Below are 27127 nucleotides of genomic sequence, written 5' to 3' on the forward strand. Positions count from 1 at the left end.
CTGTGGCCCACTTTGAGAGACACTGGTGTAGAGTACAATATCCAGACAGCAAAAGTCGGACTAAAGTACTGTACTCTGTACTTATCTTCAATAACCTTCATACTTGATTCTTGTTTCCTATTCATGCTGAATACTAATTTGAAATTTTTTAAATTGTATAATTCAAAATGAAACAATTATGCCAGTTTACCTTTTAAAAAAAAATTGGGAAAAAATGCTATTGAGGTTGTAGCAGCTGCTTGTAATATGCTTTGAAAGGTTAAGATGGTCTCAGCATGCTACAGGCAGGTTAGCATGAGCCTGCCAATATGTTTGTCTAATTGGGGCCTCTTACAGCTTTTCTTTTCTGTCCTATTACCGATCTTAAACTAGAGATGATGTCATTGGTAGTTGTTAGCTAGTGGAGAGTATACCGAGTCTGCTTTCACACAAAACCTTTTCAAACATAATGAGGCTGAAATGTAGACATTTTTAATAAAGCTTGTAGTATTTAAAATGCAGAGCCGCAGCAGTCCCAGAGCCAATGCGAGCCGGGAGTGCTCAGTCACCACTCGTGCCGGCTCCGGGAGCTACCCCCACTACATCCCTTATCAACTAATTGTGTGGTCGATACAAATAGGATCGACCAGACGATTAGCAAAATACCCACACCTTAACGTCCTTAATTCCCCTCCATGTTGCAGTCAGCCATGAGCTGATTGAACAGTAGGTTTCTCTCTACCTTTTTTTACTCTCTTGTGCTCATCCTTGGTACCTTTGACTTCCACGTTGATGACCCATCCATTGTCTTTGCTGCTTGTTTCTTCATCCTCGCCTCTTCCTTTGATCACCAAGTCTGAATACTTCATATGGAGATAGTAGTTAAATTTTTATTTACAAAATAGATTACCCAGAGAACTTGTAGAGGTAGAAATGAAGATGACTGAGAGCAGAAACCTCTGCAGTAAGTTTGGGGGTAGAGAACTAAAGGGGAAGAGATGAGGAGATTTTCCAAAGCACATTGAAGTAATGATTAGAAATTTAGAAGGAGAACAAGGAGATAACATTGTTGATGCTGAAAGTGCGCTTAGAGATGAAAGAGGGAAACAAGGAAGCTGATTGTTGGAGAGGCCAGGGGTGTTAAGGGTGGAGTGTTTTTTGTGTAGTAGAAAAATGCATATTTCCTATGTTTAGTGACATTCTAAGCATCCAGGTCTTAATATATTTTATGTTGTATACTCTGCCAAACCATTTTGAAGTAGAAATATATTTAGATTCTTATGGTTGTTATTATTGTAGAAAAAAATCTAAATCTGCCATCATTATTTTGATTTTAGTTTTAAGGTAGATATTATAATACAGTAAAAGATGTAATGATCTGCTCTTTTGGAATTCTGTTTGTAACCCTTGTTATGTGTGTGAGGGTGAGGAATATATGGGAGATAAGCGTGAAGGTCACCATGGGACCAGATGCTAGGGCGGAGCTACTCAACTTTGGAAGCCCCAGGGGCCACAATGATATTCGCAGCACATGCTGAGGGCCACAACTTAAGTGTGGTTGCATATACATGCAAATATATGTGCAAAAAGCTTCTTTCACACTGATGGGCATGAATACAGAGGTTAAGGCAAGACTACACAACACGCAGGCCTCATTTAAGTTCTGCTGATATTATTAAAATGCAATAGTTACCTGATTTTCACCCATATAACAGCACTTTTAATGAGCAATGATAGTCCGGGAATTTAACTTCTAAAATGCATAGCAGCAGAAGACCATTTTATTGACTTGCTGTGTTCCCAGTGAAGGCTATGTTCAAAGAATCCCACCCGCAGGCCATGCATTGAGCCCTGCGTAAACTCAAACCACATTGTGGGCTGCAAACAGGCTGCGGGCCGCATGCAGCCCAGGGGCTGTGTGTTGAGTAGCCCTCTGCTAGGGGGAGGACCCAACAGCCAAAGAGAGGTGCCAGAGGTCAGATTGACAGCCCAGGACCTTGTGGGAGGAGGCAAGCATTTATCAATTGGGACATGATATTCATGATCAAAACTAGCTTAGCATGGCAGAACAAAGAAGAAAAGGAGCAAGAGAAACAACTGGAGATAACACACATCTGTCAGAAAAACGACATCATGATGCAAAACTTACTGATCCCAATGAAGGAAAACTGCTATGAAAAGGAGCTGCTTTACCATGATTTTGGAGTACGTCCTGCCAAAGACTGGCGCATCAGTCTGGAAAGTAGAACCCCTGCTCTTCCATCTGTGATCAATTTGGTTGGCCATGGACTGGTAAATATAACATTGATTGGGACTGTGTATGTCTTCCTATGTAAGCATATGCTAACTGCTTTGCCGTTGTATTCTCAATAAACGTGACATATTGCCTATAAATGTGACATATTGCCATTTTCCCCCCTATAAAGAGCCTGTGCTTATAAACAACTTTTTTTTTAACATGGGAGAAACGAAACAATATTCATATTGTAAGGGGAAAGCTCCAGAGGCGATTGAGAAGTTAAGAAGGGAGTAAGAGAGGGAGTTGGAATAGGTTTGCGAGAGATGGAATGGAGTGGCATGGAATTTCTGGGGCAAAAATGGTGTGGTTAGAGGAGAGCAAATGGAAATTTTTTATATGTGAAAGAATGAGGAGAACTGTAAGAAGGGAATGAGGAAGAAAAGGTCAGCTGAGAGTCTGAATGGTCACATGGTAGTTTGTCCATGTTGTCTTGGAAGAAAATATGGAAGCAGGAGGAGAGGGTTTGAGAAGTGAATCAAAGTTGACAAAAAGGCAGCTGGGATTGAGGAAGTGGGCATTAATTGAATTGGAGAAATAATATGTTTAGCTGGGAAGATAGCAGAATGGAGGGAGAGAGACTTTGTAGTAAAGGAAGTCAGTGTGGTTGTTGGATTATCCTAGAGATGATATGCAGGGCAAGAACATGAATAGACGAAGTAATGTTGAGTGAATTGGTTGTGAGGAGGAAGAGCAAAACTTGTCCTGGGATAGGAAAGCATAAGAATCAAGTGGAGGATGGAGACGAGTCATGTAAATGGACGAAAGGGAAGATCCACTTCTCTGCTGTAGACCCATCTCCTTCTGTCCAAACTAAATTCTCTGCCTGCATATTTGACATCTGCTTAGGGATGTCTCGCCATTAGCTCAACCTCTGATGGCTAAAACAGACCTAATAATCTCTTCTCTCCCCGTTATGTCCTTTCAACACCATTATTCTGCCTGCATAATTGGGGTATCATCTTTGACTGGATAAATCTCTGTGTCTAAATCTTGCAGATTAATTCTGTGTAACCTCTCTAAGATGTGCCCTTATCCAGCCCCACACAAAACCTTTTTTCTAGGCCTTTGGCATATCTTCCGTTGATCACTGCAAAATACTTCAATCTGGCCTTGGCAAATACAGTCTTGCCCCCTCATTTAGAATGCTAATTATTGAAAGCTATTGCTTTCACCATATCCGCCCTCTCTTTACATCCATCTACTGGCTTTTTTCTTTCACTTTTAAGGTCCTTCACAACCTATCTAGTTTTCTCATACACTGTTGAGATGCCAGTGTCCTGCCTACAATCAGCTCATCATGCCAGCCTCTTTTACCCACTAATTTCTAGTGTTATGTCCAATGCTTCTCGTCACTAGAAAGCTTTTTTTTTTCCTCATAAACATTCACAGAGGTACTTCGTCTTCCTTAAAACTCTCCTCCTTCATGAAGCCTACAAAAAACTTGACAATGGTTAGGCTTACTGGTATGCTGAGACCACTGCCTGTCATACTAATCAGTATTGTCCCTTTGTTTCATAAGAACATAAGAATGGCCGTACTGGGTCAGACCAAAGATCCATCTAGCCCAGTAGCCTGTCTGCCTACAGTGGCCAGCACCAGGTGCCCCAGAGACGGTGGACCGAAGACAATGATCAAGCGATTTGTCTCCTGCCATCCTTCTCCAGCCTCTGACAAACAGAGGCCAGGGACACCATTTCTATCCCCTGGCTAATAGCCTTTTATGGACCTAACCTACATGAAATTATCTAGCTTCTCTTTAAACTCTGTTATAGTCTTAGCCTTCACAGCCTCCTCTGGCAAGGAGTTCCACAGGTTGACTACACGCGGTGTGAAGAAGAACTTTCTTTTATTAGTTTTAAACCTGCTACCCATTAACTTCATTTGGTGTCCTCTAGTTCTTCTATTATGGGAACTAATAAATAACTTTTCTTTATTCACCCTCTCCACACCGCTCATGATTTTATATACCTCTATCATATCCCCCCTTAGTCTCCTCTTTTCTAAACCGAAAAGTCCCAGTTGCTTTAACCTCTCTTCATATGGGACCCGTTCCAAATCCCTAATCATTTTAATTGCCCTTTTCTGAACCCTTTCCAAGGCCAAAATATCTTTTCTGAAATGAGGAGATCACATCTGTACATGGTATTCAAGATGTGGGCGTACCATAGTTTTATACAGGGGCAGTAAGATATTCTGTGTCTTATTTTCTATCCCTTTCTTAATAATTCCTAACATTCTATTTGCCTTTTTGACCGCCGCAGCACACTGTGTGGAAGTTTTCAGAGAACTATCCACAAGAACTCCAAGATCTCTTTCCTGATTTGTCATAGCCAAATTAGCCCCCATCATACTGTACGTATAGTTGGGGTTATTTTTTCCAAAGTTTCCTTATACTTCCCCATCTGTCTATGTCCATCTTTTGTTTTGTACTTAAATTGTAAGCTCTTTGGTGGAAGGGGTGTCTTTTTTTTCTTCTGTTTGTATAGTACGCAATCTATAACCAGGACTTTTAAGCACTATGGTAATCAAATATGGAGTGCTCCTGAAAATCCCACCGCCACTTGCCTTGTATTTAATTATTTAATTGATTAAATGATGGACTTCAAAATTACAAATTGTGTTTTCAGTGGATTTCCATTTGTGTACTCTCACCTGGCTGCAAATCCCAGTGATAATTAAGATCACACCTTTGAAAAGGTGAGATTTGGTATACTTATCATTCGGTATACAATTCACATAAATGACAGAGACTTAGAAATATTTGAGTTAATTTTAGATGACTATTAATTTTAGGAATAAATATCTTTAGTTTCTCTTTCAAAGTACAGGCAGTCCCCGAGTTACGCGGATCCGACTTACGTCGGATCCGCAGTTACGAACGGGGCACTTCCTCTCCCTGGTCTCGAGCAGACCAGGGAGAGGAAGCAAAGCGGCGGCGGAACGCGCGGCCAGCTGACAGCCCAGACGCATCTGGGCTGTCAGCTGGCCGCGCGCTCCGCTCTGCTCCCTCCCCCCCCCTGCAGACCTGGGGGAGGGGGAGCAGAGCAGAGCGGCAGAACGCGCAGACAGCTGACAGCCCAGACGCGTCTGGGCTGTCAGCTGGCCGCGCGTTCTGCCGCTCTGCTCTGCTCCGCTCCGCTCTGCTCTGCTCCGCTCCGCTCTGCTCTGCTCCCCCTCCCCCTGGTCTGCAGACCAGGGGGAGGGGGAGCAGAGCGGAGCACGCGGCCAGCTGACAGCCCAGACGCGTCTGGGCTGTCAGCTGGCCGCGCGTTCCGCCGCTCTGCTGTGCTCCGCTCTGCTCCCCCTTCCCCTGATCTGCAGGGGGGGGGGGGGGGAGCAGAGCGGAGCACGCGGCCAGCTGACAGCCCAGATGCGTCTGGGCTGTCAGCTGGCCGCGCGTTCTGCCGCTCTGCTCTGCTCTGCTCCGCTCTGCTCCCCCTCCCCCTGGTCTGCAAACCATGGGGGGGGGAGGGGGAAGCAGAGCGGAGCACGCGGCCAGCTGACAGCCCAGACGCGTCTGGGCTGTCAGCTGGCCGCGCGTTCCGCCGCTCTGCTCTACTCTGCTCCCCCTCCCCCTGGTCTGCAGACCTGGGGGACGGGGAGCAAAGCAGAGCAAAGCCACGGAGCCCGAGGGCAGCAGGATAGCCACGGCGCGTCTGGGCTGTCCCGCTGCCCCCGTGCTCCGCGGCTTTGCTCCGGACGCCTGTGGTACAGCAGCTGGGGTGCTGCCGGTTGGTCCCGTAGCGCCGCTCTGGGTGCCACTGGACCAACCCAGCAGCACCCCAGCTGCTCTGCCCCAGGTGTCCCCTAGTCAACAGCTGCTGAAAATGACTAGTGGCTGACTACAGGAAGCCCCTGCCCCGGGCTTCCTGGAATCAGCCGCTGATCAGTTTCAGCAGCAGCTGACTTGGGGATGCCTGGGGTTCTTAAGTTGAATCTGTATGTAAGTCAGAACTGGCGTCCAGATTCAGCCACTGTTGAAACTGATCAGTTTCAGCAGCGGCTGAATCTGGACGCCAGTTCCGACTTACATACAGATTCAACTTAAGAACAAACCTACAGTCCCTATCTTGTACGTAACCCGGGGACTGCCTGTAATATTTTTAAACAAAGTAGTGTTTATGCGTTGGGTTTTTTGTTCAGTACAGGAAATTTTGTGTTTGTAGATGAAGCCAACCTTTATTGACAGGGTTGGCTTAATAGCTGACTTTTTACTACAAAAAATAATGTCAGAGCTTGTTACAGCAAAACCTCAAAGGGTTTGGGTCTATCTGTTGATGAAATACGTATTAATCTCCTAAGATTTCCACGGCGTCAGAGATTTCCTCTGTACTTACAGTGAACATGATCTTAGTTTTGTGGCTGTAAACACAAGATCTTAGCATAAATGAGACAGCTCAAACTGGCTATATGAGCAATGCTCTATTATTTTATAAAGGTTACAAAGCCACCTTAATGCAAAAAGAATGAAAGTAGAATAGTTAAATAATCCATCACTTGTCTCAGCCACAAGTATATACTCTTTACTCCTGGGGGATTGCTGTACCCAAAATTAAAAATTCTGTGCACAGGATTTTAAATTCTGCATATTTTATTTGTCAAAATAATGTAATCACACCAGTTTCAATTATTTTTAATTTAGTTTTTTAAAAATCTGTCAACAAGTATTTCTGTAACAATGCAGAAAACCAACAAAAAAATCCTAGAAATGTTTTTTGACAAGTAGAGTCCTTACTAGGCATATTTATATAGATGTTTGAGTAATAATTAATTTAAACTTCAATACAGAAACATTGCAATCCTCAGAAGCCGTGGAAAAGCTTAGGAGATCCAGGGATATGGAGGAGCTGAGAAAAATGGAAGTAATTGCTGGGAAGGAGCCTGTCAGTGAACCTAGAGTGTGGGTGTGGCTGGGAGATGTACGGAACAAGTTGTTGTTTTTTTTAAAGGAGATAGAGATTGATGGGGAGATGGTGTCTCCCCCTATGTAGGCCTTGATTGCTCCAGCCTCTCTCATTAATCAAACACATCTGCCCCCGCTCAGTGTCCCTGTGCTCCCTACCCTGTTCGCATGCTTCCCTGCACCCTCACTTGGCTACCCTCCATCCCCATGTGAACTCCCACATTCTCATTAAGCCCCACCCCAGGCTGTGCCTCCACACCCCACTTAGCCCTTCTGAATCCCAGTCTGTGTGATTTCCCCCGGCAACCCTGTGTGTCTCACTCTGTTTGTCTTCCCCATACTGTGCCTCCTGGACTGGTTTCATAGGCAGGGTACTGGGAGGAATGCAGCCCCTTCTCCTCCCTGTCTGCTGCTGGTTGCCACAAGTGGTGAGCTAGTTGCCTCTGTTCTGGTGTCACAGCAGTCCTGGGGTGATAGTGGAGGGGAACTGCAATGCCTCCCTAGCAGAATATATTTTTTGTAGAGGGGAAAAAAAAACTGTCGGGGACACACATTCTGCAAGTGCGCAGTGGTGCCAAGAGTAACTCTCACATGGAGTTGAAATACAGCAGATTTGTCAAAGATTCTTTATTTACATGATGTGTGTTTCACCTCTGATTCTTGCTTACATTTGGAATTATCATAATAATTTAGATTCAGATCCTGGAAACATTTGTGCAAATGTGTAACTTGAGTTGTGTAAGTAATTGCATCATACTCTTAAATCTTGATTCATAGAGGTATATATGTAACTTTAAGCACCACTAGCTTTATTGAAGAACGGGAACTACTCTCAAGCTTAAAGTTGAACACACACTGAACTGTGTTCTTAATTACCAATTCAATTAACAGTTGAGACTGCTAGGTGAAGTTCTGGATTGCTTCAGTAAAGTAAAAATCAGAACTAATAATCTGATCATTTGAAAAATTAGTATTCAGTTCTCATATTTAGAATAAGTAATGGTGTTTTTAATGGTGGCAGCTATATGTCATGTCGTGGTCATAACACACTGCTATCCACTTTTTAAAATTTTGTTATTGTAATGTCACTAGAAAGTAAAAATATGGCTTAGTGTTGCTGTTTGTATCTCTACCATTTAATTATGAGTCTTACTAAACTGTAAACATAAAAATTGAGATGGTTAACAATATTTCTCTGCAGTGGTTATCGTAAAGAGTATGGGAAAAATTATAAAGCCAGGTAGTTTATTCTTCTCTTTCTGAAGGATTGTTCTGTGCAGTAGATTTTCCTAATGCTTGGCTAGTCTTGTATGACATAATGAAATCTAAGCCAGAAGAAGGACTGGGAAATACATTGAGAGTAAAATTTATACACAAATACATTTTTTTAAAGATTTTATATTGTTTTTTTTCACCCTGATCACTTTTTTGACTTAAATTACTTTCACTGAGTAAAATTAAATGTATTATTCCCCAAAAGTTCCCCTAAAAAAGCTAACCCGTTTAAAATAAATTTTAATTTAAAATACTGTGTTAAGACCTTAACTTGTTACAGTCTATTAAAATCAATTAAATAAGTGGCACATTAATGAGCCTCCAAACTTTAAGTAAGGTGTACAACATCTGCTTTTATCTGCAGCATCAAGGAAGCAAGCATCTCAAACTTTTGAGTCTAGCTTTATAAATAAAGTAAGATGTCATATATTGCATAGCTATATATTTTTCAGTTGGTATAGCGGAGTGAATGCAAGTATTTACTTTTTTTTCAAACATCTGTATTTTCAGATTCTTTTGTGCAGAAAAAAGTTTCCTTAATTACCGGTACTTTTGGCTTCCGCTTAGCATATGTACTTTGCTTCACTTTTCTAGTCTATTCAACAGTGTCATCTAGAATTTTTCAGAGTGTAGGTTTCAACAGTTGGGAAATGGGGAGAGAAAATCTAGTAGTTTTATTCAATGAATAAAAACATTAAAATGCATATTTTTTTCTCTGAATTTCAATTTCCCTCCCAAAGCAGTTTGATTTATACCCTGAGAAAAAGCTAATCATTTTGTAAATAAAAAATACATCATTCACTGTTTCTTTAATGTAATAAAACAATTGTTGTAATTAAGAATGAGTAAATGTATTTTAAAATGCATAATTATAGTGCTTCTGACTGGTTCACGAGAAGTACCAAATCTCGTGTAATGGCTATACCTGGTTGTAAAAAATCAAATCAGTCTGTTTTAATACTTACACCAACCACTGAAAATTAACATTTCTTTGGGAAAACAAGTAAAAATTGAAAATAAGATTTAAATTAAAGATTTAATTCAACCCTTCTTGCTAATAAAAATCATAATTAAAATCCTGTGATTTAAATCTCTTGACTCTTCTAATATTTATAAAACTAACATTTGTGGATGTCTTAGAGTATTTCTACAAGTGCAATTAAAAATATGTGGCTGCCTTCTGCCAGCTGACTTGGGTTAAGCCTGAGCTCTTAGATCCTCACATCTTGTGGACTCTAGAGCAGAGCTGGGCAAAATATGGCCTGCAAGCCGGATCCAGCCAGTCAAGCCACCAGATCCAGTATGTGACTGCAGCAGAGAGCCTCAGTCAGGCTTCCTGCCTGCCCCTCTACATGTCGCTCAAAAAAAAGCGGCTGCTGCGGGGCCCTGTTTGAATGGATACAAACCCAAGGGAGGAGAAGAGGTTTCACATGCTGCCCACACTCCCAGCACAATTCCATTGGCTGGAAACCCGCCAATGGGAGCTGCCTGTTACCAACAGATGGCTTGCAAAGGTCTCTCCACTCCCTCAGTTTTGTAGCTATTCAAAGACGGGAGCAGGGCAGGCAAAGAGTCTGCCTAAAAAGGCTGCTGGCTTAAAGTCCAGACCTCTGCCCTCCACCCCCACTGCACATAACCCAAACCCTCTATCTCCCCTCCTGCACCCATATTCTCCCCCCCCCAATTACCTGCCCCACATCACAACCCAAATCCTTGTATCCCCTCTTGCACCCCAGTCCTCCGCCCAAGGTTACAGTCCAAACCCCTGTAACACCCCCCCCCCCCCACACACACACATCCTAGTCTCCTGCTCAAGGTCACAACCCAAACCACTGCACACCATCCTCTGCTCCCGGTCACAACCACCTCCTTCACCCAAACTCCCTCCCAGCAACCTGCACCCCAGTCTTTACCACAAGCTTCCTTCTGCACCCATCCTCCATCTCAGACCCACACTCCTTCTGTTAATATTATGAAAGTGCGTCCCTTGACTACTTCCCAAATTCTTGGAGTGACCTTTCTAACAAAAATTGCCCACCCCTGTGCTAGAGCTTGGCCTGAAGCCCAAGCCAGCATGTGTACATTGCAATTCAACAGCCCTTTAGCCAGAGCCCCATAAACCTAAATCAGCTGCTATGGAATTGATGAACCCCACTTGTGCAATTATAACTGCAGCGTAAACATAACTTAAAAGCTTTGAAAGACCACTGGCATGGTCATCTGTGTTACAGTAGTGTGGTGGTTGAACTGGTGATCAGCTTCCTGCATAAGCCAGATTTTAACTTGGCAGCTCTCAAAGTGCAGAAAGAACTGAAGTCTGTGGAAATTGAAGGAGGAGGGGGGGAGAATAATGTACTATATTTTTCTTCAATATATTCTGCGTACTGCATAACTTATTACTTATGTTGTTTAATATTGGTTGACTTCCTTGATTCTTACAGATGAGCAGAAGCAGCTAAAGATGTCCTATTAACCCCAGATTACAGTTCTGTGGTTGCAGATCTGAAGGTTGTGATGTGTGGCTGTGATGAAATACGTTTCGGTGCTGTTTAAGGATGTTAAGAAGCGGGTAATTGACTACACGATTAGTTGATAAGAGGAGGTGCGAGCCAGAGCTACCCCTACTATGGCTCTATAGTTTAATTGTAATAGGAGCCAGGTGCATAGGCAACCCAGCCCCTACTACATTTTACCTGCTGAGCCATAGTGCGGGTAGGTCTGTCCCGGCCTCCACGCGAGCCGGGACTGAGCGGTCCTGGCTCATGCTGAGTCCCGGACCGTTGCGCCTCTGCCTTCCCTATTCCCATCCCCACCATGGAGATGATGCTTGGGGGAACTGGCTTTTAAGCCAGCTCTACATTCTTATGTAGAGGCAGCAAGGGGGAAGCAAATAATCACTTACAACCGTAGTGCTGTTCACTTTTTTGCACAGCACACAAGCTGCAGGAACATATCACCCATAATATATGAATTACGCAAACTGTTTTGGACAGAATAGTAGTAAATATACTATAGGATGGTACTCTGGATTAGATGACAGGTACTTTGTAGATGAAAAGCACTCTAGATGCTAAAAGTTTATTACTTAATTTTTTTTTCTCTTTGTATTTTTCCATGCAATGTAGCCAACACTAAGCATTCAGAAATCATGAACTAGTCCCCCAAAATCTTGAAAGAGAGGTTTAAAAGTGAAATTTTGAGAATTTATAATATTTCAATCTTTCCTATACCTGCTGTTCTTTAGGATGTGACTTTTCTTCACAACCATGAGGGCTAGAAGCATATTCTTTATGCAAAACGAAACTCAATATCTGTGTGACTTCAGGAGCCAGAGCTTTAAAAAATATATTACATACAAGATGTACAATAACAGGAGAGTTGGCAGCTGCATGTATGCATATACATGTGTATGCAAGGTCAGTCAGAGTAAACTCATTTGTTTGTTTACTTCAGATTTAGCATTAAAAAGAAACTACATTCAAAGTTGCTGAGTACCTGGACAATAATTAAACTTACTATAACTTAGGGGTGGGCCTGATTGGCCTGGGAATGGGGGAGTGCGCGAAGCATCCTCCGCTTCCTCCCCCTCTTCCCTCCAACCCCCCCCCCCCCCCCCGCGTGCAGCGAGCAGCACTTTAAAGTGTCACATGCTCCTGGCAGGGTGGGAGGAGGCTTTCCCCCACCCCCAGGATATTTAGGGCCTCGGGGTGGGAGAGTGCTTAGTAACATAAATGCCAACTAACTCCAGCTACAGTGAAAAGGAAGTAGTAATTTATCTCAATCAGCTGATAATAAAAAGGAAATATAAACTCTATGAAAAGCTCTTGCCTTCAGTTTATACTGAGGAACTTAACCTTATCCTTCTCCAAAAAGCCTGTCAAAGAATGAAGCGTTAGTAAAGTGTTCCTAAGTTTATAAAGACAATTAAGACTGTTGCATGTGTTTATTATGTGCATAAATTCTAGAATGAATTTTTGCAGGTTGCATATCCAGTTTCATGGGTATGAAGAGGACAGAAACAAAGTCTGGATGTTAAACTCCATAGTTCCTTTGGGGACTTTAATATCTGTCTTTGTTTAAGCATCTGTGAAATGGGTTTAACTCAGTTACTTGACAAGGGTCTTGTGAAAATTAATATTCCTAAAAAGTGTTGAGATGCATTGCTGAAAAAACATTAATGTGTGATTATTGTTATGATACAATATTATCAAAGTATCACAGATTAGTTATGGTTCACAGTTAAATTGGGAGAGCACGTCTACTGGGGTGCTAATGAGATGAATCTTTGGTCGAGTACTAATCACTATTTTAATAATGAGTTTGGATAATGGAAAAAACAAATACTCCTGTAGCACCTTAAAGACTAACAAATATATATATAATCATGATCTTTCGTGGGCAAAACCCACTTCCTCAGATGAGATGAGACTAACATAATATATATATTATGCTATGGGCACCCGTATGGCCCCACAATACGCCAACATTTTTATGGCTGACCTGGAACAATGCTTCCTCAGCTCTCGTCCACTTACACCCCTTCTCTACCTACGCTACATCGATGACATCTTCATCATCTGGACCCATAGGAAGGAGACTCTGGAAGAATTTCACCATGATTTCAACAGCTTCTACCCCACCATCAACCTCAGCATGGACCAATCTACACGGGAGGTCCATTTCCTGGACACCACGATACAAATAAGTGATGGTCATATCAATACCACCCTATACCGAAAACCTACCGACCGCTATACTTACCTGCATGCCTCCAGTTTCCATCCCGGACACACCACACAATCCATTGTTTACAGCCAAGCACTGAGGTACAACCGCATATGCTCCAACCCCTCAGACAGAGACCTACGCCTACAAGATCTTCAACAAGCATTCTGTAAACTGTGATACCCACACGAGGAAGTGAGGAGACAGATTGACAGAGCCAGACGTGTACCCAGTAGCCTCCTGCTACGGGACAAGCCCAAGAAAGAAACCAACAGAACACCACTGGCCATCACTTACAGTCCCCAGCTAAAACCTCTCCAACGCATCATTAGTGATCTACAACCCATCCTGGACAATGATCCCTCGCTTTCACAAATCTTGGGAGGTAGGCTGGTCCTTGCCCACAGACAACCCGCCAACCTGAAGCATATTCTCACCAGCAACTACACACTGCACCATAACAACTCGAACTCAGGAACCAATCCTTGCAACAAACCTCGGTGCCAACTCTGCCCACATATATACACCAGCAACACCATCACAGGACCTAACCGGATCAGCCATACTGTCACTGGTACATTCTCCTGCACATCTACCAACGTAATATATGCCATCATGTGCCAACAATGCCCCACTGCTATATGCATCGGCCAAACAGGACAGTCCCTATGTAAAAGAATCAATGGACACTAATCTGATATTAGGAATGGCAACATACAAAAACCTGTAGGGTTCAGTCTTCCTGGACACACAATTGCAGATCTAAAAGTAACCATCCTGCAGCAAAAAAACTTCAGGACCAGACTTCAAAGAGAAACTGCTGAGCTACAGTTCATCTTTAAGTTTGACACAATCAACTCTGGATTAAACAAAGACTGTGAATGGCTTGCTAACTACAAAAGCAGCTTCTGCTCTCTTGGAATTCACACCTCCAGATCAGCTGCTAGAAGTGGGCCTCATCCTCCTTGATTGGATCCACCTAGTCATCTCCAGCCTGATCCTGGCCTGCATATTTATTCCTGCCTCTGGAAATTTCCACTACGTGCATCTGACGAAGTGAGTCTTTACCCACGAAAGCTTATGCTCCTACACTTCAGTTAGTCTATAAGGTGCCACAGGGCTCCTCGTCGCTTTTGCAGATTCAGACTAACACGGCTACCCCTCTGATAATATATATAGTGGGTTTTGCCCACGAAAGCTCATGATACTATATACATATATTTGTTAGTCTTTAAGGAGCTACAGGACTGCTGTTTCTTTTTTAAAGTTACAGATTAACATAGCTACCCCCTCAGACTTTTGGATAATGGACTTAAGAATATGTTTATAAAATTTGCAGATGACGCCATGCTGAGAGGCTTTACAAGCATTTTCAGGGACAGGATTTGAGTTCAAAATGATCTTGACAAATTGGAGAATTTTACCTGTCCCACATGAATGGGTGAATAGAATTTTGAAAGGTTGATGTAAAATAAGTGTTAAAATATTCCTAGTATAACTATTGGATTTAAGACAAAGTTAACAGTACTGATAAATAATGGAACTATAAATAAGCTGCTTATTAGATTGTTCATTGTGTCCCAAAAGAGCTTTTAAATCAAAAGACGATTCTTGGATCCTATTTTGTGGTCTTATATTCTATTTCTTTCACCTTTTCTGTCTCCCACTTAATATTTGAGGATATAAGAATTGCTATATTTTGATCAGAATATTATAAATTTCAAGGATATCTTGATAGCTAAAATATTTTAGAAAAGTACAAAGCAAAGAAATTGTACGAAATGATGGTCACCCTAATTTTTTTTTAAATTTTGAATTCTGAGAAGAAACTATTCAATAAAAGAATAGAAAAAATCAGTGCTATCACCGTTAACTCATGCGTTTTACTCAGAAATAACGCTGAGAGATAGCCATGTTATTCTGTAACTCAACAATCTTAACAATAATCCTGTGGCAACTTAGAGCCTAACAAAAATATATAAATAGGGTCATTAACTTTCGTGGGCATAATCCACTTCTTCAGATGACAAATAACAAAAATAACTGTGATTTAATCACAGTTTTAATTGCACTAGTTAACAATGGAATACCAATTTAAATGTATGAAATATTTTGGATGTTTTCTGATATATTTATTTCATTGACAACAAGGAATACAAAATATGCAGTGCTCTCTTTATTTTTTATATCACAATTATTTGCACTGTAAAAAAAATGAGACAGCATTTTTCAATTCTCATACAAATACTGTAGTGCAATCTCTTTATTGTGAAAGGGCAGTTTACAACTGTGGATTTGTTTTTTATATAGCTGCATTAAAAACCAAAACAATGTAAAACTTTATTGCCTACAAGTCCACTCGGTCCTACTTCTTCTTTGGACAATTACAGAGAGAAATAAGTTGGTTTATATTTACAGGAGATAATGTTGCCCGTGCCTTATTTTTTTTTATAAAAAGTGAGCCTAGGTCTACACTTACTAAAAGTTACCTTTCCTGTTTAATAAAGTTTTCCCTTCTCCGTGTTTAGTTTGTCAAAGGAACCTTGTTCCCATTTTTCAAGATGTTTGGTATAATGAATTTGTTAGATCTGAGGTGAGCATTGTTTGCAAAGAACAGGAGGTCGTTTGCTAAGGAATCTCTGTGTCACAATATCTTATTGCCCCACAAAAGAAACATCTCTTTTTACAGAAATATTAGAAAACTGAAGGTAGTTCTGCCTGTGTGGCAGTAACACATTCAGGTGATGGTGACTTTGTGTGTGATTATATAAACCATACAAATAGCATGTATTAAGTTATCTAAATCTACATTGTAGCAGATGTATGTTTGTCGAGATTAAGGTTTCTTTTTAATCAATAAAGGATAATTTTATTATCCCTAATCAGATAGTGACAAGTTAAAAAAAAATCTTAGAATTGTGTTGATTATCCAGCAAAAAATTACCCAAATATCCTGTTCTGACACCACTACTGCTCTTGTGAATCATTTTCTTTTCGTTGTGGCTTTATTTTTGTGTAATATCTATTTCTAACACTGTCAGCATTATTTTTAGGCCAGTTGGATGTGGTTGAAAGGATGATCTGTTTACTTCCTCAATAAATTGTTTTCTCCCGTTCATTGGTTGATGCACTCGTCAAAAACTGCACATTTATTTTCTATCAGCCATGATTTCACTGTGAAGGAGTAGTAGAGGAACCAGTTTTTGTTTGAGTCTTCAATATTCTCAGCAGGAGAGAAGCCAATTTTCTTAGCATTGTTGTGAGCAATCAGTTACTAATGACTGGTTTGCTTCCTCTCAGAAATCAGGAGCTGCCCACTTGGTCTTCAGTACACAGTTAAGGCCGGCCTCTTGGCCAATAAAAAGGTAGGCTATTCTGGGCAACAGGTTTTTTAATGAATTGTGTTGAAAGCTTTTGTCCTATATGTTTTCATGAACTGATGCCATGAATTCATATCACTGTTTAAATGTCATTGTACTGAGTCATGTATTAGATGTGTGTATGCTCCTTGCATAAGGCTGGACCCACCTAGTACTTCCAAATGTTCCATTCATTTAAGTATAAGTGTGATAGAAAATGTATTACAGAAGCACATACTTATTCCTGAAGTAGTAAAAGGCTAATAAGGTATTTCACTTATGAAAGTTGTTGTTATTTATGTGTCTCTCTTTCCTTAGAGATGTATAAATAAATCTTTAAAATGGTTCCCTTGGGATTGAAACTTGGAATAGAAAATCTCTATGTAGAAATACATTTATACTGTTTTAAAATTGACATGGCACTAAACATAAGAATAAGATCTATCTCAAAGAGCTTGCTGACCAATCTGATATGTTTACCATTTAAAAAAAATGATTTTCAGTAATTTTTGAATGCATAACTCAGGCAGATATGATGCAAAAATATAGCAATCTACATTAGTCCACTATGTAATTTAACTACTTTAATATTTATCAACCATTAATATGTATATAATGTGACCATTTCAATTAAAAGATCAGTAGGACAATGCACATGATTAGCTACTATCTTGAACAAATATTATTAAAGCTGAAACACAATTGAACATGGGCAAAGATTCATAGATAATCTGAGTAAAGACAAAGACTAATAAATTACAATGATATGCGTTGTATCATGCAATGGTTTAAACCTTCTCCCATCATCTCCTGGTTTAAACATGAAATGTAATAACTGTCCCTTGTTGATTTATGTAGCAGCATTCATGTTTAAGATTGTATTTGTTCATATATGTTATGGGGGAGGGAGAGGGAAATCTTCCAATTTGTATGTCTAACTTTGAAAATTTTCCAAAAAGAAATATAGCATAAACTTTTTCTATTTCTAATTTTTACTGAAAATACACATTCTACAAGATCATGTATGAACTACAACTATGCCTAGGCCAGTGGTCTCCAACCTTTTTACACCCAAGATCACTTTTTAAGTCTCAGAACAGGCGAAGATCTACTGCCCCGCCCCTTCCTTGAAGCCCCGCCTACATTACATGAGGAAATCTTATGTAAATGTACTGCGCAGGTGCGCAGTTCAGAGAGGGCTCAAGAGCTACTCTTAGAGCCCCTGAGATCTACTGGTAGCTCGCGATCTACTGGTTGGTGACCACGGGCCTAGGCTATATTTTCTGCAAGTCTCAACTAGCCTCTGGTTTTGAATGTACAGCTAACTGCAAAGGAATGCATGCGTTCCATACATAAAAAACTAGCTTTTTGAGTTTATCATTTGGGTGAACAAACACTTCTGCAGGCACAATCAGTTGTGTGTTGAAAAATGGATTTGAAAATAGTTGAGCTAGGGGAACGTTTTGCACTTGTGGTCTTTTCTCCCATTGTTACATTGGAGGGTGTGGAGGATGGACATTATCAAGATTATTCCCAATAATGCAAATGATAGAGATCCATATTAGTGAGCAGACTCTAGCAGCAATGTTCATTTTGAATTCTTAGCATATGACTGTCTGTGAAGGAGAGTGTGAGGGGTGGCCGTGTTAGTCTGTAACCGAATAAACTTAAAAACAGCAAATAGTTCTGCAGCACCTTAGAGACTAACAAAAAATGTAGATGGTATCATGAGCTTTGGTGGGCACAGCCCACTTTTTCAGGTGAAAGAAAAGGAGAGAAACAATCATTTGAAGTTGACATAACAGCATATTCTTGTTCCAAAACAAACTACAGTGAAAGCTTTGTTATCCGTACTCAGTTAACTGGAGAACTCTGTTAACCAGCCTTGCCCCCAGCCACAATACCAACACGTCTTCAGGAGTGCACACTTGACTCCTTCCTGTCCAACAGGTCATTGTGGGGCTTCTGACAGCCAGCACTGATGTCATCAGCAGGCATCTCCTTTCCTCTCAGTCTGTTTCAAGCTGCCAAGTGCCACATCTGCTGGTAGTGGAAGGAGACAGTGCAATAAGCTTTATTATCTGGCACATTCAATTAATCGGGAACCCTGAATTCCCCCCCATGAGTGCCAGGTAACAAAGCTTTTGCTGTATAATTGGAAATATTTGTTCAGAATTCCACTCTCTGTCAGCACTCACTTGTGGTACAGGCCCTCAGAGTCTAAATATCTATGGCAGATTGAGGTAACCAAACTCTTATTAGTGTAGGGCAGAAATTAATATTCCTACTATGAGGAAAATAAGTAAATGTGGAATATTTTGAAATATAATAAACTAACAGCATTCTTACAGTGTTTTAAACTTGCCCATTCCCCTGCCATTAGCCTAACAATTCTTTCCTGTTGATGATTTTCTTCTGTTGATCCAATATGAACAATTAAAATATATATTAAAAAATTCCTTAGAAATGAGATAAGAATTTATACAATGAGCAAGAAGAAGACATCATGGAGCTATTTTTCAATAGACATTGAAACAAAACAAAAAAGGAGAATGTGCTGTTTAACGTGGGGAGAACAGACATTTTTAAAAGTGTTTTTATTTTATTTTTTTGCCTTTGTACATGATTTATCTTATAGCCTTGTCCTCAAATAACCATTTAACTAAAATGACACAATTTTGTAGCCAGTGATCCATGACATTAAATATTTGGAAAAGCTATTGATTCACTGAACTGGAAAAAATTAAAGATGTTGAGGCATAGCTTCAAAATAGAATTTCATTTATTGTAAATTATATTTGATCTTACATATTTTTTTTACTATTTAAAATACAAAAAACAGGTACATATTTAATAAAGCATTCAGTTTATTTATGATTAGATTGAAACTAAACAGTGGCCCTGTTTTTTAAATGTAGCCAGATGTAGTGTTAAAGAAAAACGGCTTGCACCTAAAGCATTTCCCCGTGTTCCCATGTCGTATTCCTCTGCATGTACCTCTTTCTGTTTGCATTACTCATTCTCTCTAGGTAAATTGTCCATAAGACCAATGATTCCATTAGCAAATTATCCAGAAAATGTTGTCAGTGCACATTGTGACATTTTGTGCCACTGGTGGATTTGCTGCTATTTCAGTGGTCTAATTAACCTGGCAGTTATCTCCTGTACCCAACATTGTCATCTCGTTTTCTTTAGTTCAGACCACCTCTTCCTCCCCCTCTCCTCCCACTTTTAAATTAATATCAGATTTACTATCGATTTCCCCCTCTTTTATCTCATCCCCCCCCTTTCTTTTGATTGGCAGTATCATCCAGACAAACAGAGCGCAGATGTGCCAGCAGGAGAAGTGGAGGAGCGTGTGCAGAGGTTCATCGAAATTGATCAAGCGTGGAAAATTCTAGGGAACGAAGAGACAAAAAAAGAATATGACCTACAGCGCCGTGGTAGGTTCCTGTCGAGGAGTGCTGGCTGTAGAGGCAGCAGCTCTTTCATGCAGGGGTTGGAATAGTAGTTTAATAGTATTTTTCAATGAAAACTGTTTCTGAACCAAATGTTTTATTTGCCCATGTTCTACTTTCATATTTGGATATGTTATTGATAAATTCATATACATTGACCAGTAAAAACATAGAATTACTTCCAGTAAGGCATGAGGTAGTGGTACTTCTACAGATTTTAATAAATGTGAAATTTAGATTCTCATTATATAGTTTAGGTATTCTTTTTATCATTACAATAGGTTCAGTAAATTTTTGTAACTACTTCAAGTAATGGCCAGTACTGCATTTTGTAGATATGAATACTGAGTTATGTCTAAGATACGATTTAACATATGGCTTTATAAACACATCAAAATTAAGGCACATTCTTTTTTGGGTGTGTGCTTTTTAGGATAGCTTTCATAATTCATCTCTAGTACAGTTACTGTTTATGAAACAGGTTTATAAATAATATTCCAGTAAAACACATTAACTAGGCAGCTCCAACACAGCATTTCTTTTTATACATCTCAGAAAATAGCTTCTTAAAACAGCGACAGGCTGTTGTGAGAAAGAAAAGGGGGAAATGTAGGTCAGGTCTGTCACACATGGGCTACCATTACATGAAGTGATAGGCTGTCTTTTTGTTCTGGCCTCAGGATAGGAGTCCCTCAGCCTTCCATTAGAAACTTCAATAAATGTATATCCACCCTACATGGTAATGGGGGGAGTCAATAATAGTGTATTGCCCGTGGGGAAAACACTCTGGCACTCTCTGCAGTAATACACTCTGGTCCAGCATCGACATGTAGCCTCCACCACTTTTCAATGTGTCTGATAAAAGCCCACTGTCTCTGCAGCTTATTGAATTCCCTTCCATTGTACATTGGCACACCATCAAATCTTTCTCTCTTGCACTGATTTTAACTCCCCCACTGCTGAAGTTACCAGAATTTTATCTGAGAAACAAAAGCTTAGTCATAATAGCAGATATACATCATTGTAGGATAAGAGGAATGATGCACAGTGCATATAAGTTTACTTTCAACATGAATTTCCAATTATTTTTAAATATATCACTTTCTCAGACAGTAAGTATTTGCATGAGGGTAAAATTTTAAAAACTGAACAAATGATTTTCAAACAGTAGGGTTTTTTTTTTCATTTAAGCAATATTATGATTATATTGAAATGATCTAGTGCCTCAGTGGTATTTTAAAAAAAAAGGCTGATTTAATTTCAGAATAAGATTTTTCTCATTCTCAAAACACTTCATTATGCTTTTAGAGTGGGTGACTGATGCTGTAAAAATCTACAACATGCTTAGATGTGAAAAAATTAATAAGAAGTAATGTGTTTAGTTTAAAGCCATAACGTATACCACAGAATTTTAATATATTGGGCTCCATTCCACCAGTGCAGTCAGGGGAATTATATAGGAATAAATATAGTTTATTCTATCCTCTTGTGGTAGCAGAAGACACAGACTGCTTTTAAGTAGCTTTGTTTTTAAAGAATTTTAGCATGAATTAAAGGTGTATCAGTGTGTTCTGAGACTCTGAAATCCAAAGGAGTTACTCTAGTACAGTGGTTCCTAACTGCTGGTCCACGGATCGTTGCCAAGCTGCAAACCGCTGGCTGCCGGGCTGTGGTGGCTGCAGTAGCTGAAGCCATCAGTTTGCGGTGGCTCCTGCTGATTTTGCCCAGCGGCAGTGCTGCGGCTGAGGCGGTTACAGGAGGAGGCAGAGCAGGAGGCACCTCCCTCCCTCATCCCCCCCTTCACCCTCCCACCCAGGTAAGATGACAGCCTGGCTAGGGCTCTGCGCTCTCCCCTGCCTTTAGCCATGGTGGTGTGCGATGAGCTTGAGGAAGAGGGCGCGAAGGAGGAGGAAGTATGCATGCTGCCAATGGCCACATCCCCTGCCTGCGCAGCAGTAATGGCCCTGCTCACTAGAGGGGGCAGCCTTGCTCTGGGGGGACGTGGGGGTGGGGTGTGATCAGAGGGCAAAGGGGTGTTGAGTGACGGTGTGATGGGGTCACCGGGCAAGAGAGTGTTGGCATGGGATGTAGAGGTCAGTGGATAAAGGGTCAAAAGGTATGGGGCATTGCGATGGAGGTTAAAGGGTGTTAGACACTGAGGAGCAAGGGGCTGAATTGGGGCTCGGGGTTAAGGGGGAAGGGCTGGGGCTGAGGGAGGGCAGGGGATAGAGATCAAAGGGTAGGAGGGGGGTTGGTTGCAGTGGGCCAGTGGTTACGGAGCCAGTGGTTGTGTGTCAGGGCAGCAGATCTGAGGGCGTCTGAGCAGGGTTAGGGGCCTCAGAGCTTAAGGAATAGACAGTTGCAGGGTCAGTGGGGCAGGATCGGGGTTTGGCACAACAGGCAGTCATGGAGTTTGCAGAGCAAGGGGAAGTGGAGGTAGTGGGGCAGGGGTAGGGAGCACTGGGAGTGGTGGGGCAGGATCTGGGGAAATGGGAGATGGTCAGTTTAAGTCAGGAGTCACTAGGACACAGCGAGCCAAGGTTGATAGTGACAGGGGATGCAGGACATTCTCCAGGCAAGACAGAGGTGGTTGATAAAAGGAAGTTGGCAGCAGGGAGTGGTAGGAAGCTGGAGACGGTGGGCACTGGGGTGACAGGCCTGGCAAGACAGATTTGTGCGGTAATGGGGTTAGTGGGATATAGGGGATATCGGATGATGAGTTTGGCAAGTTTAATAATACAGAGACACAGAGTACCAGGGTTGGCTGGATGGGGTCAGAGAGTTCTGGGGTTGGAGGTAGAGGGATGTGCAGTGACAAGACAGAGTCAGCAGGCAACTTTTTATTTGCATACTAATTATTTACACGATAAATATTCAAATAAAATGTTGATGGTCTTCCAAAAGTTTGCAAATGGGTTTGCTGGTCCGCAGTATTAAAAAAAAGTTGGAAACCACTTCTCTAGAGAGTTAACTCAAGAGAATGTAAAGACACTTAAAAAAGGAAAACAAACTGCACATTTATTATTTTTATTAACCTGAATGCCCAATTATGTATCGCAAAGATTATGCATTCTAAAATAGAGGATTCTGTTCACACAACACTAGTGTGTGATTCACCTAAAGTTGTGCCCAGGATGTACACCTTGATCGTCATTTTGAATTTTAGTCACTTCACAGTAAGTTCAATTTTCAGCAGAATGGCAATGAAATTGACTAGAATCCTGTTTGAATTGCCAGTACAGCACACTTCAGAAATAATGATTCTAATCAATTTCATGGACACTTCTGTTAGGGCAGGTACAAAGGGGAAGAGTTTGGCTCAGATACTTATCCAGACTTATGTGATCTGGAAATCTTACAAGAAATGCCTATTTTGTGAAAATTTCAGTAACCCCTTGTTTTGCTATGTTGGAAATGAAGTAAGAATACCACTTTTTCATAAGGTTGAGTCTTCTGCTTCCAGGAGAAGGAAAAAAGCACATGGTAGTTCGCCTATTAAAACAAACTTATTCATTCTGATCTTAACCCCCATTCCTAAAAGATCACACTGAATTCGTTTGAAAGGCTAATCTAAATTAGGCTAAAATCCCAACCTTAAATCCAGCTAAGTTAGTAATTGTTACCAAATGTTATCACTGGACTGGTGGTTTATGTGCAATGGATAAGATGCCCATACATGTGTGCCTGCAATACACAACCACATATTTGGCCTTCTTGAATGGTCCTGTATCCCTCTCAGAAGTCCCTCCAAGTTCAGGTTTTATGTACATTAGGGCAACATACTTGCACTGCTGCCCTTGTAGTACTTATTCTATGCCTGAAAGGCCTTAAATCTCCAGGGATCTCAGTATGGTACTTTTTATGTGCACTAATTCTCAAAATATGTGCTTTTAAACAACGTGTAAAGGTGAGGGATATCGCTAGACATGTATTTTTTGGCCCAGTGTTATGTCGCAGATATACCCAACTTAATTTCTCATTTTGGGCAGTAGGTTCATGTCAACAGCCTAGCGGAAAGAAGCCAATACACACTAACAAAATAGTGTGGCCTCTTTCAGTAATAATTTAGGAAAGGAGTCACTACAGTAAATAATTCATAAGGTCCTCACCTTGGAACCCTGGTTCAGCTGCCAACGTAAAGTCCACAAAAGAAAGCCTTTGGTTAGGCTAGTCTCCTAGAGCAAACAACCATTGCAACCTGCAAAGGTTCTGCTATCCCCTCTCTAAATCAGCTTCCTCTTCCTGTTTGTATAACGCCTAGGCAGGGCCATCTTGATTAGGCTTAGTCTCTTAAAGGAATTGTACACTCCTTCATACAATGCAAAACAGCTTAAACATGCAAAAAATATACCTCCAAGATAATCAAGAGGCACAAATAAGGTCATCTTGCCTTCTCGTGCTATATGGAGGGGGAGAAGGCAACAATTTGTATTTTTTAATCGAAAAACAATTTTGAAGAAATTTATTTCCCTTGTAACAAGTTAAGCTTGGCATACTCTAACCTCATAAGCTTCCACTCTGTTTTCAGTACTGTTTTTATATTTGTACTAATATACCTGAAAACATCAACCATCAGCTCAGAACTATAGCAAAAGAAAAGCTTTATCAGGCTAGTGTTATCTTTTGTTTATCCAAGTGTCTATTGGAAATCTGGTTTTGCCCTCTTGAACTGATCTGGATGCATCACATATCAACTGAAAGCTCATTGTCAGTTCATGTCAGCTCCTTTAGTTATTTACAGATACGTAAAAATAACCGTTGTGACTATGAGGTAATGAGAGCTCCTGAACCTGCAAGCTATCTGGTTACTTCACATGATTTTCCAGAGAATGAGTTTCTTTAGCAGAGTCATAAATAGCTATATGTGAAGGTTTGTTTATTGATTTTTCTTATGCCATGTCTGTCTTCTGGTAAAAACAGTTTGATTTCTTCCTGAAAAACAGTTAAATTGCATCAAGAAGCTGTATAAGTACAATAGCAAAAATAACAATCTGGACAATAAAATCATTTTAACATGCAGTAGCATGTGCTTTAGTGTGATTACACATCGTATAATGGCCCTTTCAATAGTAATATTACTTTGGATAAATACCTTCAATCTGAGGATCTCTAAGCACTACTGGAACATGTATTGAGGTTTAATTAAATTTGTGACAGAAGTAAATGACAATTAATGTAAGACATTTTACAAAAATTCTAAATCTTGTATGTTTAGTACAGATTGTTTTGAAACTCATGGGATTTTTTTTCTTTCTGCTGGCAGTTCCTATAATACTTTCCCATCTGGAGACTCCACCAACATCTACCAGAGTCAATGGAAAGACTCCCATTTACTTTTGTGTGCATTGGGTGTGTCACTAGTGCCTAACTCCTAAGTTCTGATTACTGTGTGCATGGAGAAGGTGTATGATGATGCTCCAGATATTACTTTTATTTTTTTTAAGAAAGAAAAGTTATCTATTCTTAACTAGAAGTAATCAGTCTGTGCTAATAGAGTCCAATGCATGATTGAGCTGTGAACCTGAAATGTTAGTTACTGATGACTTGCCTTTTTATTCTAGTCTTAGTACCAGGTTTGGGTATTTCTGTAAATTCAAATACCAGAGTGGGGAATAGTTCTAAATACCTATTTGAATATTCAATTAATTTTCTCTTAAAAATTCTATTCAGCCACACACATAGTATATAAAATGGTGAGATGGGCACATCATTGACATTATCAAAGAATTCAGTTAGCAGGGAAAATATATCAGCCACGGGTTGCAGATTAAGCATTGATGTATTTAAATGAAGAAAAAAATGAATTGGAGCATTTTAAGAAAAATATCTCATTTATTTTTTATGAAAATCTGTTAAGTTGTTAATTGGTACTTTTCTTAGTTATGCTATACCAAGCTTTGTAAATATTGTAGACTTACAAAATGTCTACTCCTTGGAGCACTAAGATGTTCACATAAATTTGTGCTCAGATGCAGAAGCTATAGTTCTGCAGTTGAACAGATACATACCAAAACAATATTAAAAATAATTTTGGAAAGATTTTGAAAATGTAATGAAACAGGATTAAAATCTTTCATTATCCAACTTAGCCAAGTTTCCCTTATCTGGAAGGACTGGTGAAGATGAAGTCCTCAACTCATGAACATTGTATTTAGGACTTCCTGGATATTTAGAAAAAGTAGCTGATTTTAAAATATCCTCATTTGCAGTTTAAGGCTTCACTGATTCTCTATTAAAACTTGAAAACTGTCCCAGAGGGCTTTTGCCTTCAGATTTGGGAAATTCCTCTGAGAGAGGTGGCAATCCTATCGCAGTGGGTGGATATTTAAGGGTTCCTGAAAATAAGTACTCCTCCCTCATCCCAACTTTCCTTCTCATACTACACTGAAATCATTGCTGTATTTGACATCTGAGTGTGGATGCAGAGCTGATTAGGATGCTATAGAAGTAGCATTACAACTTCACTGCAGGATCAAGCCAGAGAAGCAAGAGAGAAGTGCCTAAAAAATGCTTTTAATAGCACAAGTGGCAGAGAACTCTGACTAGCACATGACAAGAAAATAGAGATATTTAATATGTTGTATATTTAGTTGTTCCCTAGTATGAAAATCCTTTTTTTTTAAAAAGCATAAGTAAAGCCAAGAAACCTTTTAAAACCAAAATAAAGCTTCAAGCACAGCCACAATGTGGCAGGCCCTGTGGGACTCTCTGACACCCTGCAGTTTGCCTGGCAGGTATACCACTAAAGTGACAGCACTGTATATTGTGTTTCTGGCTAAGGATCTTAAGATTGTGGAACTTCATAGGCACTCAGTGACTTCAGGGATTGATAATGGGACACACAGCCTTTTACCACTAGGTCATTCAAAATCCAGGCCATGTTCATAGTGGCTGTAAATTAACCCATTTGTGGCTGTGTATGGTGGGCTAATCTCATTCTAGTCCCAAATGCACAAGTAACTCTTCGCAGTGGTATTTCTTCTTCAGTATCTTTAAGATTGAATGGCCCATAGATATAGAATTAATTTCTCGGCCACCAAAATGATTCCTCCTCCCAGAACAGAATTATTACACATTAAAGGTCAGTATAATGAAGCTTGCTTTTCCATTGCCTGTAATGTACTTCTGA

At 40.4% G+C, this 27127-nt stretch overlaps 1 protein-coding gene across 4 annotated transcripts in view; it reads left to right on the plus strand.

Annotated features, from left to right (window-relative positions):
• The window catches only part of DNAJC24 (DnaJ heat shock protein family (Hsp40) member C24), a 128075-nt gene that overhangs the window by 92896 nt on the left and 8052 nt on the right, over positions 1–27127 (plus strand). For all 4 annotated transcript variants that reach the window (XM_014576424.3, XM_075927801.1, XM_006128895.4 and 1 more), the window contains one exon: positions 19845–19983. In XM_014576424.3, coding sequence (XP_014431910.1) covers positions 19845–19983 — 139 coding nt within the window. The remainder of the gene's footprint in view (positions 1–19844; positions 19984–27127) is intronic.

The sequence above is a fragment of the Pelodiscus sinensis genome, chromosome 4 (assembly GCF_049634645.1).
Source record: "Pelodiscus sinensis isolate JC-2024 chromosome 4, ASM4963464v1, whole genome shotgun sequence".
In the NCBI taxonomy this organism is placed as follows: domain Eukaryota; kingdom Metazoa; phylum Chordata; order Testudines; family Trionychidae; genus Pelodiscus; species Pelodiscus sinensis.